Source organism: Pseudonaja textilis, chromosome 16 (assembly GCF_049901715.1).
Source record: "Pseudonaja textilis isolate UNSWEBS1 chromosome 16, rPseTex1.2, whole genome shotgun sequence".
Taxonomy (NCBI): Eukaryota; Metazoa; Chordata; class Lepidosauria; order Squamata; family Elapidae; genus Pseudonaja; species Pseudonaja textilis.
Genome location: NC_142005.1, coordinates 6493274 through 6511225, shown reverse-complemented (window position 1 = coordinate 6511225; position 17952 = coordinate 6493274). Strand labels below are relative to the sequence as shown.

Genomic DNA, 17952 nt, shown 5'->3' with positions numbered 1-17952 from the left:
ACAGTAAGGGCTCCTGCTCGACCAGGGGGGGTTGGACTAGAAGATCTCTGAGGTCCTTTCCAGCTGTGCTGTCTGTTCAAACCAACCAATGCCTGCAAGCCCATATAGATCTTCCTTTGGGGGAAATTCACGGGCGTTCGTGGTTCAAGGCTGCCCTCTTCAGGAAAAAGCCAACATTTGCAAACCGGCTTTCACAGGGGCTTTGCTAGGTTTTTTAGCTAGTTAAACTACGATTCGAGTTCTAGCCGCCGGCCCCTGTTTTAGCCATGGCTGTCAAATCTGAGCTTTTCAAGGAACACGAGAAGGTTTGAGGGACTCATTTCACTCTGCAGGGTAAGCCTTGTAGTTTCATCTGACATTTTCAACACAGGGAGGAGAAGGAAAGCAGAAAGCGGGTAAAACGCCCATCAGCTTTTGCGCTGCTGTGCCCGGTTTATTTTGACGCCATTACGGTCGTAAGTCAAGGACTACCTTATACCAGCTTCTGTTAATCTGGTCCTTTGGTCTTTAAACTGGCTTCAAAACTATCTTGTGTTTATTAATTCATTTATTAATGACATTTGGCTCTGCCAACTCCCATCAAATAGGCCCGGGGTATTTTTAAAACACCAATTCGATCAATACCGTCCCCAATTTAAACCAATCAAGACAACCAATGCATAACAATAAAACCATATCCCAGAACCTTATCCCAGAGGCATCATGCATAAATAATATAAAGGGTCCTTTTAAAAAGTGGCTCAACTTTCCTTTGAAAGCAATCGGAGAGACCAACAAATGTACTTTGTGCATTGTGTAAAGTCTGCCTTAAATGGGCAGCTGGCTCACCACCAAATGTAACCCAGGGGTCTCCAACCTTGGCAACTTTTAAGCCAAGGGGACTTCAACTCCCAGAATTCCCTAGCCAGCAAAGCTGGCAGGGGAACTCTGGGAATTGAAGTCCACCAGGCTTAAAGTTGCCAAGATTGGAGACCCCTATTCCAAAGAAGGGCTCTCCTCCTTCCTTCCCCCCCTCCCGACCCCAAAATGGAAGCTTACCTGTTTTGATTTCCTAAAAAAGGCTTGTTTGATCTCCTTTGAAGTAGCATCTTGTTTGATCCCCAGAACGTCATAGTGGCTAATATTCCTAGTTGGAGACCTAGAAAAGACAATACAGTTACTCTGCGGAAGATGACAGCGTAGAAACATTAGAGAAGGTGAAACTGAGCTTATTTCAAAAAGGGTTTTATTATTAAACCAAAATCAACGGTGGTGTTGAAAAGTCTAGGACGGTGAGGCCTTGAACCATGTCGTATGGCTGTGGTGTTATCATTATTATCCTTCCTGTCTTTTTTACTACCTTGTCTTATTGGTATTATTATGATGATTATTACTACTTGCTACTTTACACGCACACTGAGAGCCGCTGTACCGGAGACTAATTCCTTGCGGGACTTGGGCAGTTCGAATCTCACCAAGCTCAAGGATGACTCAGCCTTCCGTCCATCTGAGGTCGGTAAAATGAGGAGCCAGATTGTCAGGGGCAAAAGGCTGACTCTGTAAACCGCTTAGAGAGGGCTGGAAAGCACTATGAAGTGGTATATAAGTCTAAGGGCTATTGCTAGTCCTTCCTTCCTTCCTTCCTTCCTTCCTTCCTTCCTTCCTTCCTTCCTTCCTTCCTTCCTTCCTTCTCAATGGTTAGAATGCAGTACTGTAGGCTAACTCTGCCCACTGCCAGCAGTTTGATCCTGATCAGCTCAAGGTTGACTCAGCCTTGCATCCTTCCAAGGTCTGTAAAATGAGGACCCGGATTGTTGGGGGCAAGACACTAACTCTGTAAATTGCTTAGAGAGGGCTGTAAAGCACTGTAAAGCGAGATATAAGTTTAAATGCTCCTGCTCCTGCTAGTCCACCTGATTTGAACATATAGGCAGCCCTAGGCTTATGATCACAATTGAGCCTAAGATTGCCACTCTAAGCAAGGCAGTGGTTAAGTGTGTGCCCTGCCCCATTTTACAACATTTTTTGGCCAGTTGTTAAGTGAAATACTTAACATGAATCATGTAGCCGTTAAGCAGATCAAGGCTTTGCTTGTCAGATGCTGACTAGGAAGGTCACAAAGGGTGATCTTATGACCCCGGGATAGCGAAACCGTCATAAGTACATGCCAATTGCCTGAATTTTGAGCATGTAAAACTGTGGGGATGCTGTAATGGTTTTAAATGTGAGAACTGATTGTAAGTCACTTTTTTTTCAATACCTTCAAACAGACATTAAGCCCTGGTGGCACAGTTAGGATGTAACCCTGGTGGTTAGAATGTAGTAATTGCAGGCTAATTCTGCCCACAGCCAGGAGTTCAATCCTGATCAGCTCAAGGTTGACTTGTAAGTTTGGTTTGTAAGTCGAGAACTCCCTGTATAGGAAGGATTTACAGATCAGTACTTACACCTATTACAAGTACACATTATTTTTATAACTTGATTTTTATCATAAGTATATCTACATGATAATATAAAAATCTAGTAATAAAACAATGTGTACTTTTAATAAGTGCTGATCTGTAAATCTCTTTTTGTAATCTCCACTTATAATCGGTCTCACGTGTATCTGGCATTTATTTAACCAACATCTTCTCCACTCCCTTTTCCGCACCTCGCTTCAATTTAAATTCCCACATCAGTTAAGCAATTCCACTACCTCTGATGAAGTGAGATGTGGCTTATACCAAAGCTTATACCTCTTAATATAATTTGTGTGTCAGAAAAGGTGCTCCCCCTCCAGAGTCTTATCAGTTCAAGTGCCTGAATTAATTAACTAATTTTATTTATTTATTGGATTTATATTGCCACCTATTTGCCCATGGCGACTCAAGGCAGCTTACAAGGTATAAAACCACATTTAAAACAGTAAAACTAGTAAGAAGAATCAAATCAATTAATATAATAAAAAAAAATCACCTCATCATCTCCCACCCCAGCCACAGCAGAACACACAAGCCATTCAATGGGCTCCATCCTGCTCTGGGTTCCCCAGGCCCGCTGGCAGAACCAGGTTTTCAGCGCCTTCCAGAAGAGAATTAGAGACGGGGCCAATCTCTGGGGGGATGATGTTCCAGAGAGAGGGGGCCACCACAGAAAATGCCCTTCTTCTGGGTCCCACCAGGGATATCTCCCTCAGGAATGGGACCTGCGGTATTCCCTGCCTTCCCATTCTGATGGGTCGGGTAGATGTAACCAGCAAGAGACGGTTATCCCTAAAATAAGCTGGTCCCAAGCCATGAAGGGCTTTAAAGGTGACAACCAGCACCTTGAGTTGCACCCGGAAGCAAATCGGCAACCAATGCAGCTCGTGCAGGAGAAGTGAAACATGTGCACAAAACCATGCGGGCCGCTGCATTTTGCACCAGCTGGAGCTTCTGGGTGCTCCTCAAAGTCAGCCCCATGTAGAGCATGTTGCAATAATCAAAACTAGGGCATGAGTGACTGTGAGTAGGGACTGTGGGTTCAGGAAAGGGCGTAACTGGTGCACAACCCACAGTTGCGCAAAGGCCCTCCTGGCCACGACCGCCACCTGCTCTTCGAGGAGTTGTGAGTCCAGGAAAACCCCTAGATTACACACAGGGTCTGTTTGGGGTAGCGCCACCCCATCTAAGACAAAAGGTGGTAATTCTCCCTGAGCCAACGAACCCCAAACCCAGAGCCACCTCGGTCTTGCAAGGGTTTAAGTTTCAACTCTTTTGCGAGAAAGAGACTCACCAACCGTAGATTGTGGAAGTAAAAGGCAGATGCCGGGAATTTTGGCAAAGTTGGCAACAACGGCAAAGGAAATAAAGATTAGCCAAGGCCATTTCTTGAAATCCCTTCTCCTGGTTTCATCCTGACAAATGGAAGGAGGAAAGACAGGGGGAGTCATTACAATGTACGGTCAAAGTTTATATACAGTATTTATTTACAGTGCTGGAGTTTTTTGAAGGGGAGCAGTTCAGTATAGTACAGGTAGTCCGCATAATTGCAATGGGGCCCCAAATTTCTGTTACTAAGTGAGACAATTGTCACGTTATGCCCCATTTTACGGTTTCTCTTGCTGCAGCTGTTAAAAAGCAAATCATTGCAATTATGAAGTTGTTAAGGGAATCTGGTTCATTTTGCTTGTCAGAAGGCCGCGAAAGGGGAGCGTGCCTGGGTTTGGCGCTCTGGCGGTCGTGGCCAGACACGGTAACTGTCATATGTATGAGTCAGTTGCTTAGTGTCCAAAATTTTGATCACCTGACCATAGGGATACTGCAGCGGTTGCAAAAACGGCCATAGGTCACTTTTCTCAGTGTTATGACTAAACGAATGGTTGTAATGGACTGCCTCTAAGAGGATACAAAGACCCCAACTAAAGGAAGAAGGGCTCGGAGCGAATTTCCCCAGCCATTCAAGCAAAATCAAGGGCACAACAATGTCTTCTTTGCAATTTGTCGTGCATTAAAGATGGATGGGTTAGTAGTTGATGAATTGAGTGGCCTTTGACCGAGATAGAGCCAATAAATAATTGTGATGACAGTAAGCTAGGGGACTACAACTCCCATCGCTCCCCTGAAGCAGCCGAGCCAAGAATCCGCCTTAGTGGTGGGGAAGAAGCAAAGGGGTTAACCATCGGAGGGACGGAACTTTAAGAAGCCTGCCCGCTATTTCCGGGGAGGAGGGGGACGAAATATAGGAAGGACCCAAGCCACCTTGGGAACCCGGAAGTGCAGCGGAAGGAAAACCCAAAACAATCCGAAGAGAAAACCGGAGAAACGGGTCAAGGGGCGTTTTGAAACGGCTCGTCCTTTTTTTAAAAAAAGCAAAACAAAACAAACCCAAACCGCAGCTACTCCCAACTGCCGGAGCAAACGCGGGAAGGTGACTGCAGTGGGGGCGCAAAAAAAGAGGGACGGGCAATGACGGGGGACACGGCGGTTACCATAGAAACTCACCAACGGGTGCGTCTACTTCGGCCGCCATTTTGTTCTCCTTGCCGCGAGCCCCGAAGGGGAGGAGGGAGGGAGGGAGGGAGGGAAAAGAGCGACATCCGGGTATTCTCGGAGGATTCCAGTCCTTGCCTCCAAAGGGGCCAGTCCTACAAGTCCCAGAATTCCTTGCAGAAGATGTTGAGGGGGCATTTTTGAGAGCGTAGATGTAGGCACTTTGGGATGGAGGGTCGGTTTGTTATCTTGTGTTTTTCTTTCTAAAGTTCTAATTAGGACGTAGATACCAAACAGGTATATCTTTCCCTCATGGTTTGGTGAAAAGTTGGAGGGAATCAAGTGTTATGCACGCAAACACGTCATACAGTGTGTTAAATGAAAAGCTAGGCAGGTGTTTCTCTTCTTGCCCTTAGCAACTCCCACAATTTCCCACTAGCGTGCTTAAGAGGTGTGGACTACAAGTCCCAGAATTCCCCAGCTAGGGTGCCTTAAGCGGTGTGGACTACAAGTCCCAGAATTCCCCAGCTAGGGTGCCTTAAGCGGTGTGGACTACAAGTCCCAGAATTCCCCAGCTAGGGTGCCTTAAGTGGTGTGGACTACAAGTCCCAGAATTCCCCAGCTAGGATGCCTTAAGCGGAGTGGACTACAAGTCCCAGAATTCCCTAGCTAGGGTGCCTTAAGGGGTGGACTACAAGTCCCAGAACTTCCCAACCAGCATGGTTTAAAATGTGGACTACAAGTCCCAGATTTCCTCAGCTAGTGTGCCTTAAGCGGTGTGGACTACAGGTCCCAGAATTCCCTAGCTAGGGTGCCTTAAGGGGTGGACTACAAGTCCCAGAACTTCCCAACCAGCATGGTTTAAAATGTGGACTACAACTCCCAGAATTCCCTGGCTAGAAGTCGACACATCTGAAAGGTTGAGAAACACTTCAAGCATATCAAACTTGGTGGTCTCAGGACCTCTTTACATTCTTAAAAATGATGGAGGATCCCCAAAGAGCCTATATTTATAAATAAACATAAGTTCAATTTATAAGGTTTTGCCGAGACATTTAAATATTTTTTTTTACTTCATGAAACCCTTCATGAAAGGAGGTTGGGGAGTTGGTCAGCTTGAGAACAATTGCATAGACCACATCCAGTTTTATAGATGCCTATATATGCACACATGTGCATATAAATTGTATTTCAGGTGAAAGGTAGACCAAGTCCAGTTTTATATACAACCACATTCTCACACATATTTTATATATTTAGATGTAATAGGTTAAAAAAAACTAAAGAATGTCTCATTTATGCACACTGAAATTCTACATGATGAGATTTTATAGATGCACGCAAACATATTTTAGACAAAATATCAAGTTTACACACACACAACATACCTTAAATTTAGATTGTCAGGTATTTTATATGTTTGTTTATGGAGGGGTATATATTTGTGTGTGTGTGTGAATGCTAATTCAAAGGGATGTGTCATGTGCTTAGCTCCTTTTCTTGCCTATTTGCAGATCTGAGAAGGCTGAGTGATTTTCTACACCCCCAGATAGTCCTGACGTCAAGATTGTAGGTCAAACTTTAAAGCAGACGATTGGGAGCCAAGCAACAATGGGCAGCGGGGGTCTATCAAATGCACAATTGTCCCCCCACTCCTCCAGACGTCGAGGCGGTCTCCCTTTTTGCCAAAAGCCAAATCTCAACGGCTGAATTGAGCCCCAGTGAATGAATCTTCGCTTTATGCAAAAGAGTTTTAACACCCCCCAAAAAAAATTAAATTGAAAGATGCCAACTCCAAAGGTTGAAAGGCGAGGGAACAGCTGGCTGTAGGATCACTTGCCAGCCCCGTGGGTCTTGATTTGAGAAAGAGATTACAGATGCTTTTCCAGAGTTGCCAGGCAAAAAGGGCTCATATTCGATCAGCCGTGAAATATACGGGAAGGGTGCCAGCAGCCTCCCCGTGAAAACCAGCCAGGAAGCCCAACCAAGAACACACACTTTTGTCAAAGGTGCGACACTGACGTCTCCCTTTCACTGGGAAGAAGAGAGAATGGACCTTCTATTTTATTTTATTTTATTATTTTTGAATGGGGTAGTGGTGGTCCTCCCACAAAGGGCCCAGTCAGGACAACTTAGGAAAACCACTGTCAAAAGGGAAGTATGTTGTTGCCAAGGACAATTGCCAAATTTTTCCGTGCAAAGATAAAAACTGCAGCGGAAATGAATGCTCCAGGCTCCAAGCTGACCTTACATCAGGGGTTGCTCAATTTGGCAGGATTTTGAATCCCTGGAAATGAGAAATCAGTTTGTTAAAAAGCGAACAAACAAAATTATTTTACTGGTATCAGGGTTGGGCAAGAAATAACTGGGCTATCAACTCTTAAGGATTCCATTTTAATCTGTATAACAAAAGCACTTCTCAAATGCTTTGGTCCTCCTGGGTTCCGTGGTGGCTTTGTGAAGAATAAACTTTAAAAGCCTGCCAATTTTTAAAGCAGAATTAAATCTTGCTCCTGTTTTATCTGTCTGACCGCAGCTGGTTTAAAAAGATAAAACAGAGAGCAAAAATAGAATGTGTTTTTACCGGCTCTCGCCCTTTGCCTGTGCAAACCCAGTTCGAGCTTTTTTTTTTTCTAAAAAAAAATGTAACCCAATAACAGACAATATTTGTAGCTCAGGGTTGAAATGAGGAGTTCCATGGTGTTCTCTGATTTTGGATATTTTCTTGCAGACGTTTCATCTAGGTAACATCCTAAGTGCTGGAAGGGGCATCTGCAGCAAACCCCGCTCCCTTCTAGCACTGATGGTATAATCTAACTGGGTCATGAAACATCTGCAAGAAAACAACCAAACTTAGAGAGCACCAAGGACCCCTCCAATTGCAGCCCCTCTCCAAGTTGCCCTTTACGTCTGCCTGTTTGTCTGACAATCCTCCTTCCATTAGCATCTGATTTTGACATCTTGTATGAAAAGTCGCACTCTTAAATCAGGGCTGTTTTTATTAGTTATAGGACTTTGGTGAATGCCCAGCCGTGCCATCCTTTGGAGCCGATTCATCGTGGACTCATCCTTTGTCCGATTGCCGTTGCAAGATGGATATGCCACAACGTGAGGCTTTTCCTAATACTTAATAATTCATTATACATAATATCTGAGTTAAGCATAGAGAGTAAGCCAAAATCCCCAATCTTATTTTAGTCTGTCCTATATCAGGGGTCTTTCAAACTTGACAGCTTTAAGGCTTGTGGACTTCAACTCCCAGAATTCCTCCTACAATTATCTTAGCTCAGGAATTCTGAGAGTTGAAGTCCACAAGCCTTAAACTTGCCAAGTTTGGAGACCCTTGTGCTAAATAATAACGTCTATGCCAGCCCAAACACAACCATGGTAACCTAACCTAGCCAATTTCGAAAGCTGCCTGACTTTTAGGAAAAGCAAGCCAACTTTATGGCAGTACAGGAGGTACATCTCGACTTACAACCACAATTGGGCCCAACGTTCCTGTTGTTAAGCGAGACCGTTGTGAAGTGAGTTTTGCTCCATTTTACGGCCTTCCTTGCCACCGTTGATGTGAATCACTCCAGTTATTAACTCACGTGACCCCGGGACACTGCAACCGTCATAAATATGAGTCAGTTACCAAGTGTCCGAATTTTGATCAAGTGACCATGGGGATGCTTGGAAATGTTGTAACTATGAAAAAGGGGTCCTAAGTCCCTTTTTTTTCAGTGCCATCGTACCTTTGAACAGTCACTGAGCGAGGTGTTGTAAGTCGAGGACTATCTGTGTCTGGTTAACAACAGTTTTGACATAGAAATTAATTAGCCATCTCCAGAGATGCTAACTCAGAATTGCTGGTTTCAATTCTATTTAAAAATAAATAAATAAGCCGGAGGAACAAGAGGTGATAGAAGTTGGTCTCCCTGGTTTGGACTTCAGTCCAGCAAGAGTCTTTTTTCATTCCTCCGGTTTGTATAAGCCCCCACCCCCAAATCTTCCCACCGAGATTAACATTCATTAGTGCCCATTACAAATCAGATTATACGGCATCCCGTGTTCACGCGTGTGCAAATCTCTCCTGAATGGAGCTATTGCCAGAGAGGCGTATCAGGCGTTTGGTACCCCTGAAGAAGAAGAAAAAACCCAACCACATGCATTTTCACACCTAACAAATAGTCATAATCCTCTCTTAATTCCTGAATTTTAGGATTCCTGGCACTTGTTGCTGTGCCGCCTCAGTTTTTAAGACCTCTTAATCTTGGAAGTCGTCCCCTTGAATCAGTCATGCAGGAGGGAGTTTAAGAAAAGTGATATTTAGAGAAAGGGTCTTGGAATTCTGGGAGTTGGAGTCCCTCCGTTTCTTCCAACAGAGCCTAGCTAGTCCTCTCCATTCTTCCCGGTCTGCAGTACAGGTGTTCCTCGACTTACAACAGTTCCTTTAGTGACCGTTCGAAACTGTGTTACTGACTTTAATGATTCACTTCACAACTGAGGCAAGGGGGAAAAAAAGTGACTTACGACCCATTTTCCATGCTTAGGACCGTCGTGGCACTCCCCACGGGTCACGTTGATCAAAATTCAGGCGCTTGGTTTGTATTTATGACGGTTGCACTGGATCTCCTTTTGCGACCTTCTAACCAGCGAAGTCAACAGGGAAGCCAAGATTCACTTAAACAACTGGGTTGGTTACTAACTGAACCACCACACCGATTCACTTAGCAACTGTGGCAAGGAAAGTTGTAAAATGAGGCCGACCTCACTTTAACAAATGTCTTGTTTAGCGACAAAAATGTTGGGCTCCCTTGAGGTCGTAAGTCGAGGGTTAACAAAAGAAAAAAAATAGGAGAGGCATATTTACAGTAGCATACGGAGCATTGCGAACCAGAGGGGTGGGGAATTATTTTATATATGTTCAAACTAATAAAGCAGTGAGAAAATTCCTCTGGGGTTTTGCTTGCAAAGAATCCCTTCCTTAATTGCTTTTGACATTTTCATCTGTCTTCTTTTTAGCACTGGCACCAGCCTAACCAGATTCAGTGGTCTGTGTCTTCCCGGTTGGAAACCCAAATAAATGTTTTCAGCACATCTTCTCTGCTCACTTTAAACCGTGACATAACAGTGTCTTCCCCCCCAGTGTCTGGCTTCCAACCGCAGCTAGTCCTTGACTCACAACACTTCATTTAGTGATCGTTCAAAGCAGGGGTGGGATTCTACCTGGTCGGACAGTTCTATAGAACTAGTTGTTACAATTCTGCGCAAGTCAGAGAACCGGCAAATCACACCACTAGCTGGACCTGCCCCGCCCACTCACTCCTTACCTGGCATGCGCGCCATCAAACTTGCCTGCGTAAGTTGCCATTTTTGCCTGTGCCGCTGTGCTGGGGGATTTAGATTAGCTAGAAAACAGGAAATTGTTGGATTTCTTGCTTTCTTGCTAATCTAAAAGCAGAGCTGAACCTTCCTTAGGACTGAAGCTTCTATTTTTCAGTGCAGACTCAGGCAACAGATTGCAGAAAGGTAGATCTCTGAGTGAATCTGTGATTCTGCGAGCAATTCAATCTGCCTGCCTGCTTTTGGGTAAAAGTTGTTCTTTTTTTTAATAAAAAATTCAATATTTACATAAATATTTATAGTATTTACATACAAGCCACACTCAGCCAGTCATATGACCAAGCCACACCCACAAATTAGACCACGCCCACAGAACTGGTTGTTAATATTTGAATCCCACCCCTGGTTCAAGGTCATGATGGCACTGAAAAAGGGGAATTATGACCGTTTTTCGGACTTTAAACCATCGTAAAACCCCATGGTCACATCAAAATTCAGACTTTTGGCAACCGACTCACATCTATGATGGCTGCAGTGTCCCTGGGCCCTTTGAACCCCTTTTGCGACTTCACTCTGTTGCTAATTGAGACATTTATTAAGTCAATTTTGCTCCATTTCACGATTTTTCTTATTACAGTTGTTAAAGGAACAACTGCAGGTGTTAAACTAGTCACACAGTTGTTAAGCAAATCTGGCTTCTGCACTGCCTTTATCAGAAGGTCGCAAACGGGGACACTGCAACCGTCATAAATATGAGTCAGTTGCCAAGCATCTAAAAGTTGATCATGTGACTGTGGGGTTTTGTGACAGTTTAAAGTGCAAAAAACAGTCATAATTCCCATTTTTTCAGTGCTGTTGTAACTTCAAACGGTCATTAAATAAACTGTTGTAAGTCGAGGACTACAGCTACGAAGATGCTGCCCTGTTTTTATTTTTTGGGCAATGAGCATTTCTTAGAAAAAATATTTAAACCTTTTCTAAAAATCTAGGGGGCGAAAATATTAAAAAATGATGAGTTACTCAATGAACAATCCTTCAGCAAAGCTGCAGTGAGGCGGCTGCTTCCTCTGCAGAAAATTATGTCAATTAAACTGCAATGATGGCGTTCTGGGTTGAAGGAGCAGCGAATTTGCTCCGTAATTAAATCGAAGCCTTATAATCTCATCCATCTCCGCTTGAGGGCTTGATGTCCTGTTTGGATTTATAGCCCCTGCAATCAAGTCCCCAAAAGCTTAATATCAGACGTGGTGAGCGGAGGTGGTAGACAGAATGAAGAAGTAGCATGTAGCCTCAAATCTTTTTTATTTCTTTGTCCTCCCTGTCAAATGTCCCTGCTATTCCCATCCTCCCCAAAAATTGTTTTATTTTTTCACGTTCCAGATGAGCGTTGCCAACTTCTTTCCAGCCTCTGCAGCTCATCCTATAACTGCAGATATTCCCAGCCCTAACCCTTTGTTTCTAACTTGTAAAAATAAGATGATTCTGTCGCAGTTAAGCTGCCACATTTTCAAATCCTTGATCCTGAAGACTTTGCTTCTAAACGCAGCTGCGACAGATATAGAAGTCCTGCCTTTCTTTTAGGCCTCTCCACCCCAATTGGGAAAGGGAAGCAGATCAAGATTTAATTTTCCGAACAGTTGGCAGCCCTGATTTAAATTTCTCCTTCTCTTAACCTCCTGGGGTTTTCCTTCTTCATATCAACCATGTGGCCCTTCGGGATCCATGAAAAGCAGTAAAGTCTGCAAAATATATATCGCTCCAGCTTCCTATCAAGTCTGACAGGTGGGGAATTTCCAATGCCAGCGCATCTGGAACACAGTGCGTTCTGTCCAGCTGTGACGATCGTTGCAATTTAACCATGGATAGTTTGACAGGTCGGATATCCTCATGGGCAAAAGATGGAGTAGTCTGTGAGCTTCAACCAAGGAGGCTAAATTCACGCTTGTTTGAGTAGGGAAGAATCAAGGATAGAAGAAACGTAGAACTAAGGAGGAATTTCCCGACAGTTAGAACAATTAATCAGTGGAACAACCTGCCTCCAGAAGTTGTGAATGCTCCAACACTGGAAGTTTTTTAAAAAGATGTTGGATAACCTTTTATCTGAAGTGGTGTGGGGTTTCCTGCCTAGGCCGGGGGTTGGACTAGAAGACCTTCAAGGTCCCTTCCAACTCTGTTATTCTATTCTATACGTTATTCTATTTGCACACCCACGGCTGCTAGGCAGATCCAGGAAAAAAAAATTAATGATACTTGACTTAACAAGAGTTCCTTCATTGACTGTTTAAGATTAGTTACAACGGCACTGAAGAAAATGACTTATGACCAGTCTTTCACACTTATGACCATTGCAACCTCTTCCATGGTCACGTGGTCAAAATGCAGATATTGGCAACTTGACGATGGTTTTGTGACCTTCCGACAAGCAAAGCCAATGGGGAAGTCAGATTCACTTAACAACTGGATTATTAACTTCACGGCTGCAGCGATTCACAACTGTGTCAAGAAAGGTCGTAAAATGGGGCAGAACTGTCCTGCTTAGCCACCAATAAGTGGTGGTCGTAAGCTGAGGACTAATTTCAAAAGAAAGGCAAGGAAAAAAGAAAGTGGAATTTCTTCTTTTTCAAATGGAATTTTCATTCTTGATCCCTTTGTGATTGTTCAAGAGAGGCTGGCAACAGGATGATGGGACCTCCGATACTATACATAGTAATCTGTGGTGGGATTCAGATTTTTTACTACCAGTTCTGTCGGCGTGGCTTGTTGGGCGTGGCAGGGGAAGGGTATACTGCAAAATCCCCCTTCCCTCCCCACCCCACTGACCTGCTTTCCAGCTCCGTTCTCCTGGGCAGGGCAACCAAAGAAGACCCAGCCAATCAGCTGGGACTCGGGAGGCGGAGAATAGATATGGGGGCGGGGCCAACCAGAAGTGGCATTTGTCGTTTGTCCAAACTATTCAAAATTTCCACTACCAGTTCTCCAGAACCGGTCAGAACCGGCTGAAGACCACCTCTGGTAGTAATTCCATCACAAATTGGTAGTTTCAGGACACTGAAGAGTGAGGAGTTGAAGTGGCTGGCTGGGGAATTCTGGGAGTTGAAGTCCAGAGGGCCTAAAGTTGTTAAGGTTGAAAAGCGTCGCTGTAGTAGGTACATACTGGGAACCCCCAAAACCAGAGGAAAATGCTGGACGTTTCGCCTTCCTCTCTTTTCAGGTGAACAAAGCAGGCAGGGGATGGACCCAGATATCTCCTTACTGTTCAAATGCCCGGCTTTGGGGGGTATCCCCGAATCTCACGTCCGAGTAGAACTTTCCCCCCTCTACGACCGGAACTCGCTGCCCGCGGATCAGGCCCAAATCGACAGTGTCTGGGCAGCCCGTTGCCGGCAGAACCCGTGGCTTTTCGACGGGGCCAAATTTCGCCTCCACTCTGTCAAGCTGGATGGGAGCATTTTGACTTTCCACCTGGGGCTCACCAGCTACAAGGACTTCGTGGGCACCAACTTGGCAGAGACAGCCAGGCAGCTGCAGGAACAGGGGCACAAGGACTTTGGGAACAGCCAAGCCTACCTCGCCGACCCCCTGGGTGTGGGCGCCGTGTTGCACACCGCGGACGACAACTTGGTCTTCTTGCGACGGAGCCTGTGTGTGGGAGAAGCCCCAGGAAAGATCGACGTTCCCGGCGGGCACCCGGAGCCTCAGGTGGGTGTCTTTATCCGCTTTGGGGGCAGTGGAGGGAATCCCCCCCCCCATCTTATAAATACAGACAGGTAGTCCTTGAATTACGACCAGCACGGAGCACAGAATTTTGGTTGTCGGTTCTTGCAATTGAGCCTGATTAAATTTTGCAGCCCTTTTTATGATATCAAGCCAGTCACCAAGGTCGTTGAGGGGATCACGCCATTGTTCAGCAAAGCGCCTGGTCATTAAATGAGTCCAGCATACCCCATGGACTTGTTTCCTGCTGGAAAACAGCGTCAAAGTCACGGGGATGCCATGAATGTGCACCAGTGGCCAACTGTGTGAGCGCATGACTGCGGGGTGTTGTGCGTGCCCAGGAATCGTAACTTTGACGACGGGTGATAAATAACTTTTTTTTTTAAGTCCACCATAACTCTGAATGGTTGATAAGCCATTGGTTCATATGTCAAGTGTCAAGTGACCCTTCGTACGTCCACTTACTACCACAATTGAGCCCAAAATTTCCATGGTCCAGTGAAGCATTTATTAAGCTAAGTTTGCCCCATTTGACGGCCTTTCTTGCTCCGGTTGTTAAGCAAATCACTGCAGTTGATAAATGAATAACCCGGTTGTTAAGCGAGACTGGCTCCCCTGTTGACTTTGCTTGTCAGGAGGTCGCAAAAGTGGATCTCAGGACTCATACGGTCATAAGTGTGAGCCAGTTGCCAAGCCTCCGATGGCGGGGATGCTGCCAAGGTCGTAACTGTGAAAAACAGTCCTCAGTCCCTTTCTTCAGCGCCGTTGTAACTTTGAACGGCTGCTAAATTAACTGTTGTAAGGTAAGGACCTCACCCCTATTAAGCTACACTGGGGCGTAATTCTTTTGGAAAATTACGGCTCCGCATGATAATTCTCTCCCAATTTGTTGACGTCGCCGATGGATCCTGTTTGCAGCTCTGACTGCGCCCCTTGAGCAAGGCCAATTTCCCTTTGCAGGCTGTGTTGGGCAAGGACGCTTCGGTGGGATCCTTGATTCGACACCAGGATCTCCCGGGGGATCTGGTGGTCGGGGAACTCTTCTCTTCCGTGCTTCGTGAGATCCAGGATGAGGTGAGAGGCTGGACGACAAGAAGGAGGCCTGGCGCTGAGCCGGGTCTCCTTCACCTGAACCGCCTTTTTACCTGTTTCCAGATGAACCTTCAGCCGGACACGCTCAGCAGGCCACTTTTGCTTGGCATCGTTCGGAATGAAACCACGGCGGGCCGGTGCAGCGCCGAATTCTATGTCAGGTAATGCTTGAGGAAGCTGGGGTGCAGGCAGTCCTCCACTTACAACCGCGATTGGGCCCCCAGATTTATGTCACTAAGCGAGACATTTTTTAAGCGGGCTTTGCCCCATTTTGCGACCTTTCTTGCCACCGTTGTTAAGGGAATCGTTGGGGTTGTTGAGTTAGTAACGTGACTCTGGCTTCCTCGTTGACACCGCTTGTCAGAAGGCCATAAAACTTAAAACCCTGCCACTTAGAGACTTAGAATAACTTTATTGTCACTTTGAATGTATCTGCATACATTAAAATGAAATTTCGTTGCATACAGCTCACAAATCGTCACCACCTCCAATATATACTACATAAACATGAAATAAACAGATACAAAATTATGCATACAGTATACCCACATATATTTTTTTATGCATATCTATCTATCATCTATCTATCTATCTATCCATCCATCCATCCATCTCTCTACCTACCTCCTTATTATCTGACTTATCTCTCTCTATCCACCTACCTACTTCTCTCTCTTCTCTTTTCTCTTCTCTATTATCTCTCTACTTGCCTACCTATTATCTGTCTTATCTCTCTCTCTCTCCTATCTATCTATCTATCTATCTATATGGAGCTGAGTATTTACTGTCCGGATGCCCTTCCTGTCACCAATGCGGAATTTGCAGCGGATATATTCTTACAGTGCCCAGAGAGAGAAATATCTGCCTCTACCTAGGATCGAACTCACAGCCTCCTGATTGTGAAGCAAGAGCTCCACCTCTAGGCCACTGCACCACTCGCCCACGTATATTATATGACACGGAGAAACAACACAGTCCATTTTTGGATGTATACATGTACGTGGCGAGAGAAACGCGCCTGTCATGACGCGGCAGCTGTCCTAAAAAATGAGTCAGCTGCTTGTTCAATCCAGCCCATTTTCAAACCCAGGGAGGCCACCCTCCATCGTGACTTCAGTTCTCCTCCTCTGCGGACGGTTCTCCTCTCCATTTTGCCCTTCAGGTGCAGCCTGTCCTCAGAGGAAGTGAAGCAGCGTTATGCTCTCGGGGGACCAGAAGCTCAAGAATCCGTCGGCATCATTTTTGTCAGCCGAGAGGTACGTTTTAAACCTCTGGAGGAGGGACTGGCCCAAGTCACCCAGCCGGCTCCCGTGCCTAAGGCAGGCCTCGAACTCAGCGTCTCCTGCTGCCTCAAATCACTCGACCAAGCCTGCTAACTTGATAGCACTTTGATAGCTAACTTGATTCGATTGCCTATTGTACCCTATGACTTATTAAGTGTTGCACCTGATGATTCTTGACCCTTGACGAATGTCTCTTTTCTTTTATGTACACTGAGAGCTTATGCCAATAAAGAATTGTATTCTATTCTATTCTATTCTAATTCTAATTCTAATTCTAATTCTAATTCTAATTCTAATTCTAATTCTAATTCTAATTCTAATTCTAATTCTAATTCTAATTCTAATTCTAATTCTAATTCTATTCAATTCTATTCTAATTCTAATTCTAATTCTATTCTTAACTCTGGACCAATGTCTCTTTTCTTTTACGTACACTGAGAGCATTTGCACCAAAGACAAATTCCTTGTTTGTCCAACCACACTTGGCCAATAAAGTATTCTATTCTATTCTATTCTATTCTATTCTATTCTATTCTATTCTATTCTATTCTATTCTATTCTATTCTGAGCCTCTCACCCTCTTGGGGATGCGCTAGAGTTAATTGGGTGTCATTATTCTGCCTTGAAGTTTACCAGAAAAGAGGTGGACCCAGCTAGAGTGTAAACTTTAGCCCACCTCGAAAATCACCCTCACCCCATCAAAACCTCTGCCCACGAAAACCATCCTTGCACGTCCTGTTGGACTTCCTCCCGTTTCGTCATCTCTCTCATGTCTCTCTCTCTGTCTGTGCAGGACGTCCCGTCGATGGAGCAGAAGGGCGAGTGGTGGAATGAACTGTGCCCGTCGGCCAAAGGGGCCGTGAAACTTTACACAGAGGTGCTGGGAGTGCAACCGTAAAAGCCGGCTGATAGACTCTCTCTCTCTCTCAAGGGCTGCTCTTTACCAAAATGTCAAATATCAACACAAATCCACCGGTTCCTGCTTTTCAGTAAAAGAGGGCAGTTATGCCAAGACTCACCCCCTCTCCAGAAAACAAACTGGTAAGGACTTCCAGCTCCTAGAACTGTGCCTCTGGGGCTTCATTTTTCAATAAAGAGCTTTTTTTTCAGAACAATAACAACAACAACAACAACAATAATAATAATAATACTCATTTTAGGTACAATTTCATAGGATAGTTTGGGCTAGGCTTCTGAGCCTGCATTTCCTGTCCTCCTCTCCACTCATCTGGCCGCTTTCTCTTCCTACATCCCATCCTTGGGAAATAGCTAAGCTAGAATCTACACTGTTAGCTCGGTTGGTTTTTTTGTCCCGAAATTAAATTGTGCTTTGGTGGATATACAGCCCTGAATTCTGCACAGTGTTTGGTGGGCTTATAAGTTTTGCCCTGTGAACACTTTTTAATATAGCGTTGGAGTGGGGGAAAAAATGAAGAATGTGCCTTGTATTTTAAGCAAAAACCTCAAACAAAACAAAGAGTTCTGAGTCCAATAATGTGGTTCATATTTAGTTTAGTTTATTGTCATTGCCCCTTGTACAACAAAATTAAATACGGTCTTCAGTGTACAATTTATGACTATAAAAATAAAACACAAACACA

At 44.8% G+C, this 17952-nt stretch overlaps 2 protein-coding genes across 12 annotated transcripts in view; one reads left to right on the top strand and one right to left on the bottom strand.

Moving 5' to 3' along the window:
- Nucleotides 1–4995, bottom strand: part of DNAJC4 (DnaJ heat shock protein family (Hsp40) member C4) — a 17861-nt gene extending 12866 nt beyond the window's left edge. The window contains 3 exon segments of the mRNA XM_087913874.1: nt 1039–1138; nt 3736–3856; nt 4944–4995. Of these exon segments, the coding sequence (XP_087770000.1) occupies nt 1039–1138; nt 3736–3827 (192 nt within the window). The 5' untranslated portion in view covers nt 3828–3856; nt 4944–4995.
- On the top strand, nt 4662–17952 carry NUDT22 (nudix hydrolase 22). Of its 11 annotated transcripts, XM_087913864.1 has the most exons (8): nt 4712–4949; nt 6446–6500; nt 7937–8039; nt 13474–13961; nt 14937–15050; nt 15132–15229; nt 16231–16324; nt 17145–17952. In XM_087913864.1, exons 3-8 carry the CDS (start codon nt 8024–8026, stop codon nt 17247–17249), a joined length of 915 nt encoding a protein of 304 aa, XP_087769990.1. In that variant the 5' UTR covers nt 4712–4949; nt 6446–6500; nt 7937–8023; the 3' UTR covers nt 17250–17952. The 11 variants fall into 11 exon arrangements, with proteins under 11 accessions (XP_087769994.1, XP_087769991.1, XP_087769999.1 ...); XM_087913868.1 differs by lacking the exon at nt 6446–6500 and having other exon boundaries at nt 4662–4869; nt 16237–16324; XM_087913865.1 differs by lacking the exon at nt 6446–6500 and having other exon boundaries at nt 4662–4869.

Excerpts from the sequence above, each read along its gene's own strand:
- NUDT22 (XM_087913865.1), top strand. Across the intron at positions 15,051-15,131 it reads TTCGTGAGATCCAGGATGAG|ATGAACCTTCAGCCGGACAC; the intron begins GTGAGAGGCTGG and ends ACCTGTTTCCAG. Across the intron at positions 15,230-16,230 it reads AGCGCCGAATTCTATGTCAG|GTGCAGCCTGTCCTCAGAGG; the intron begins GTAATGCTTGAG and ends TTTGCCCTTCAG.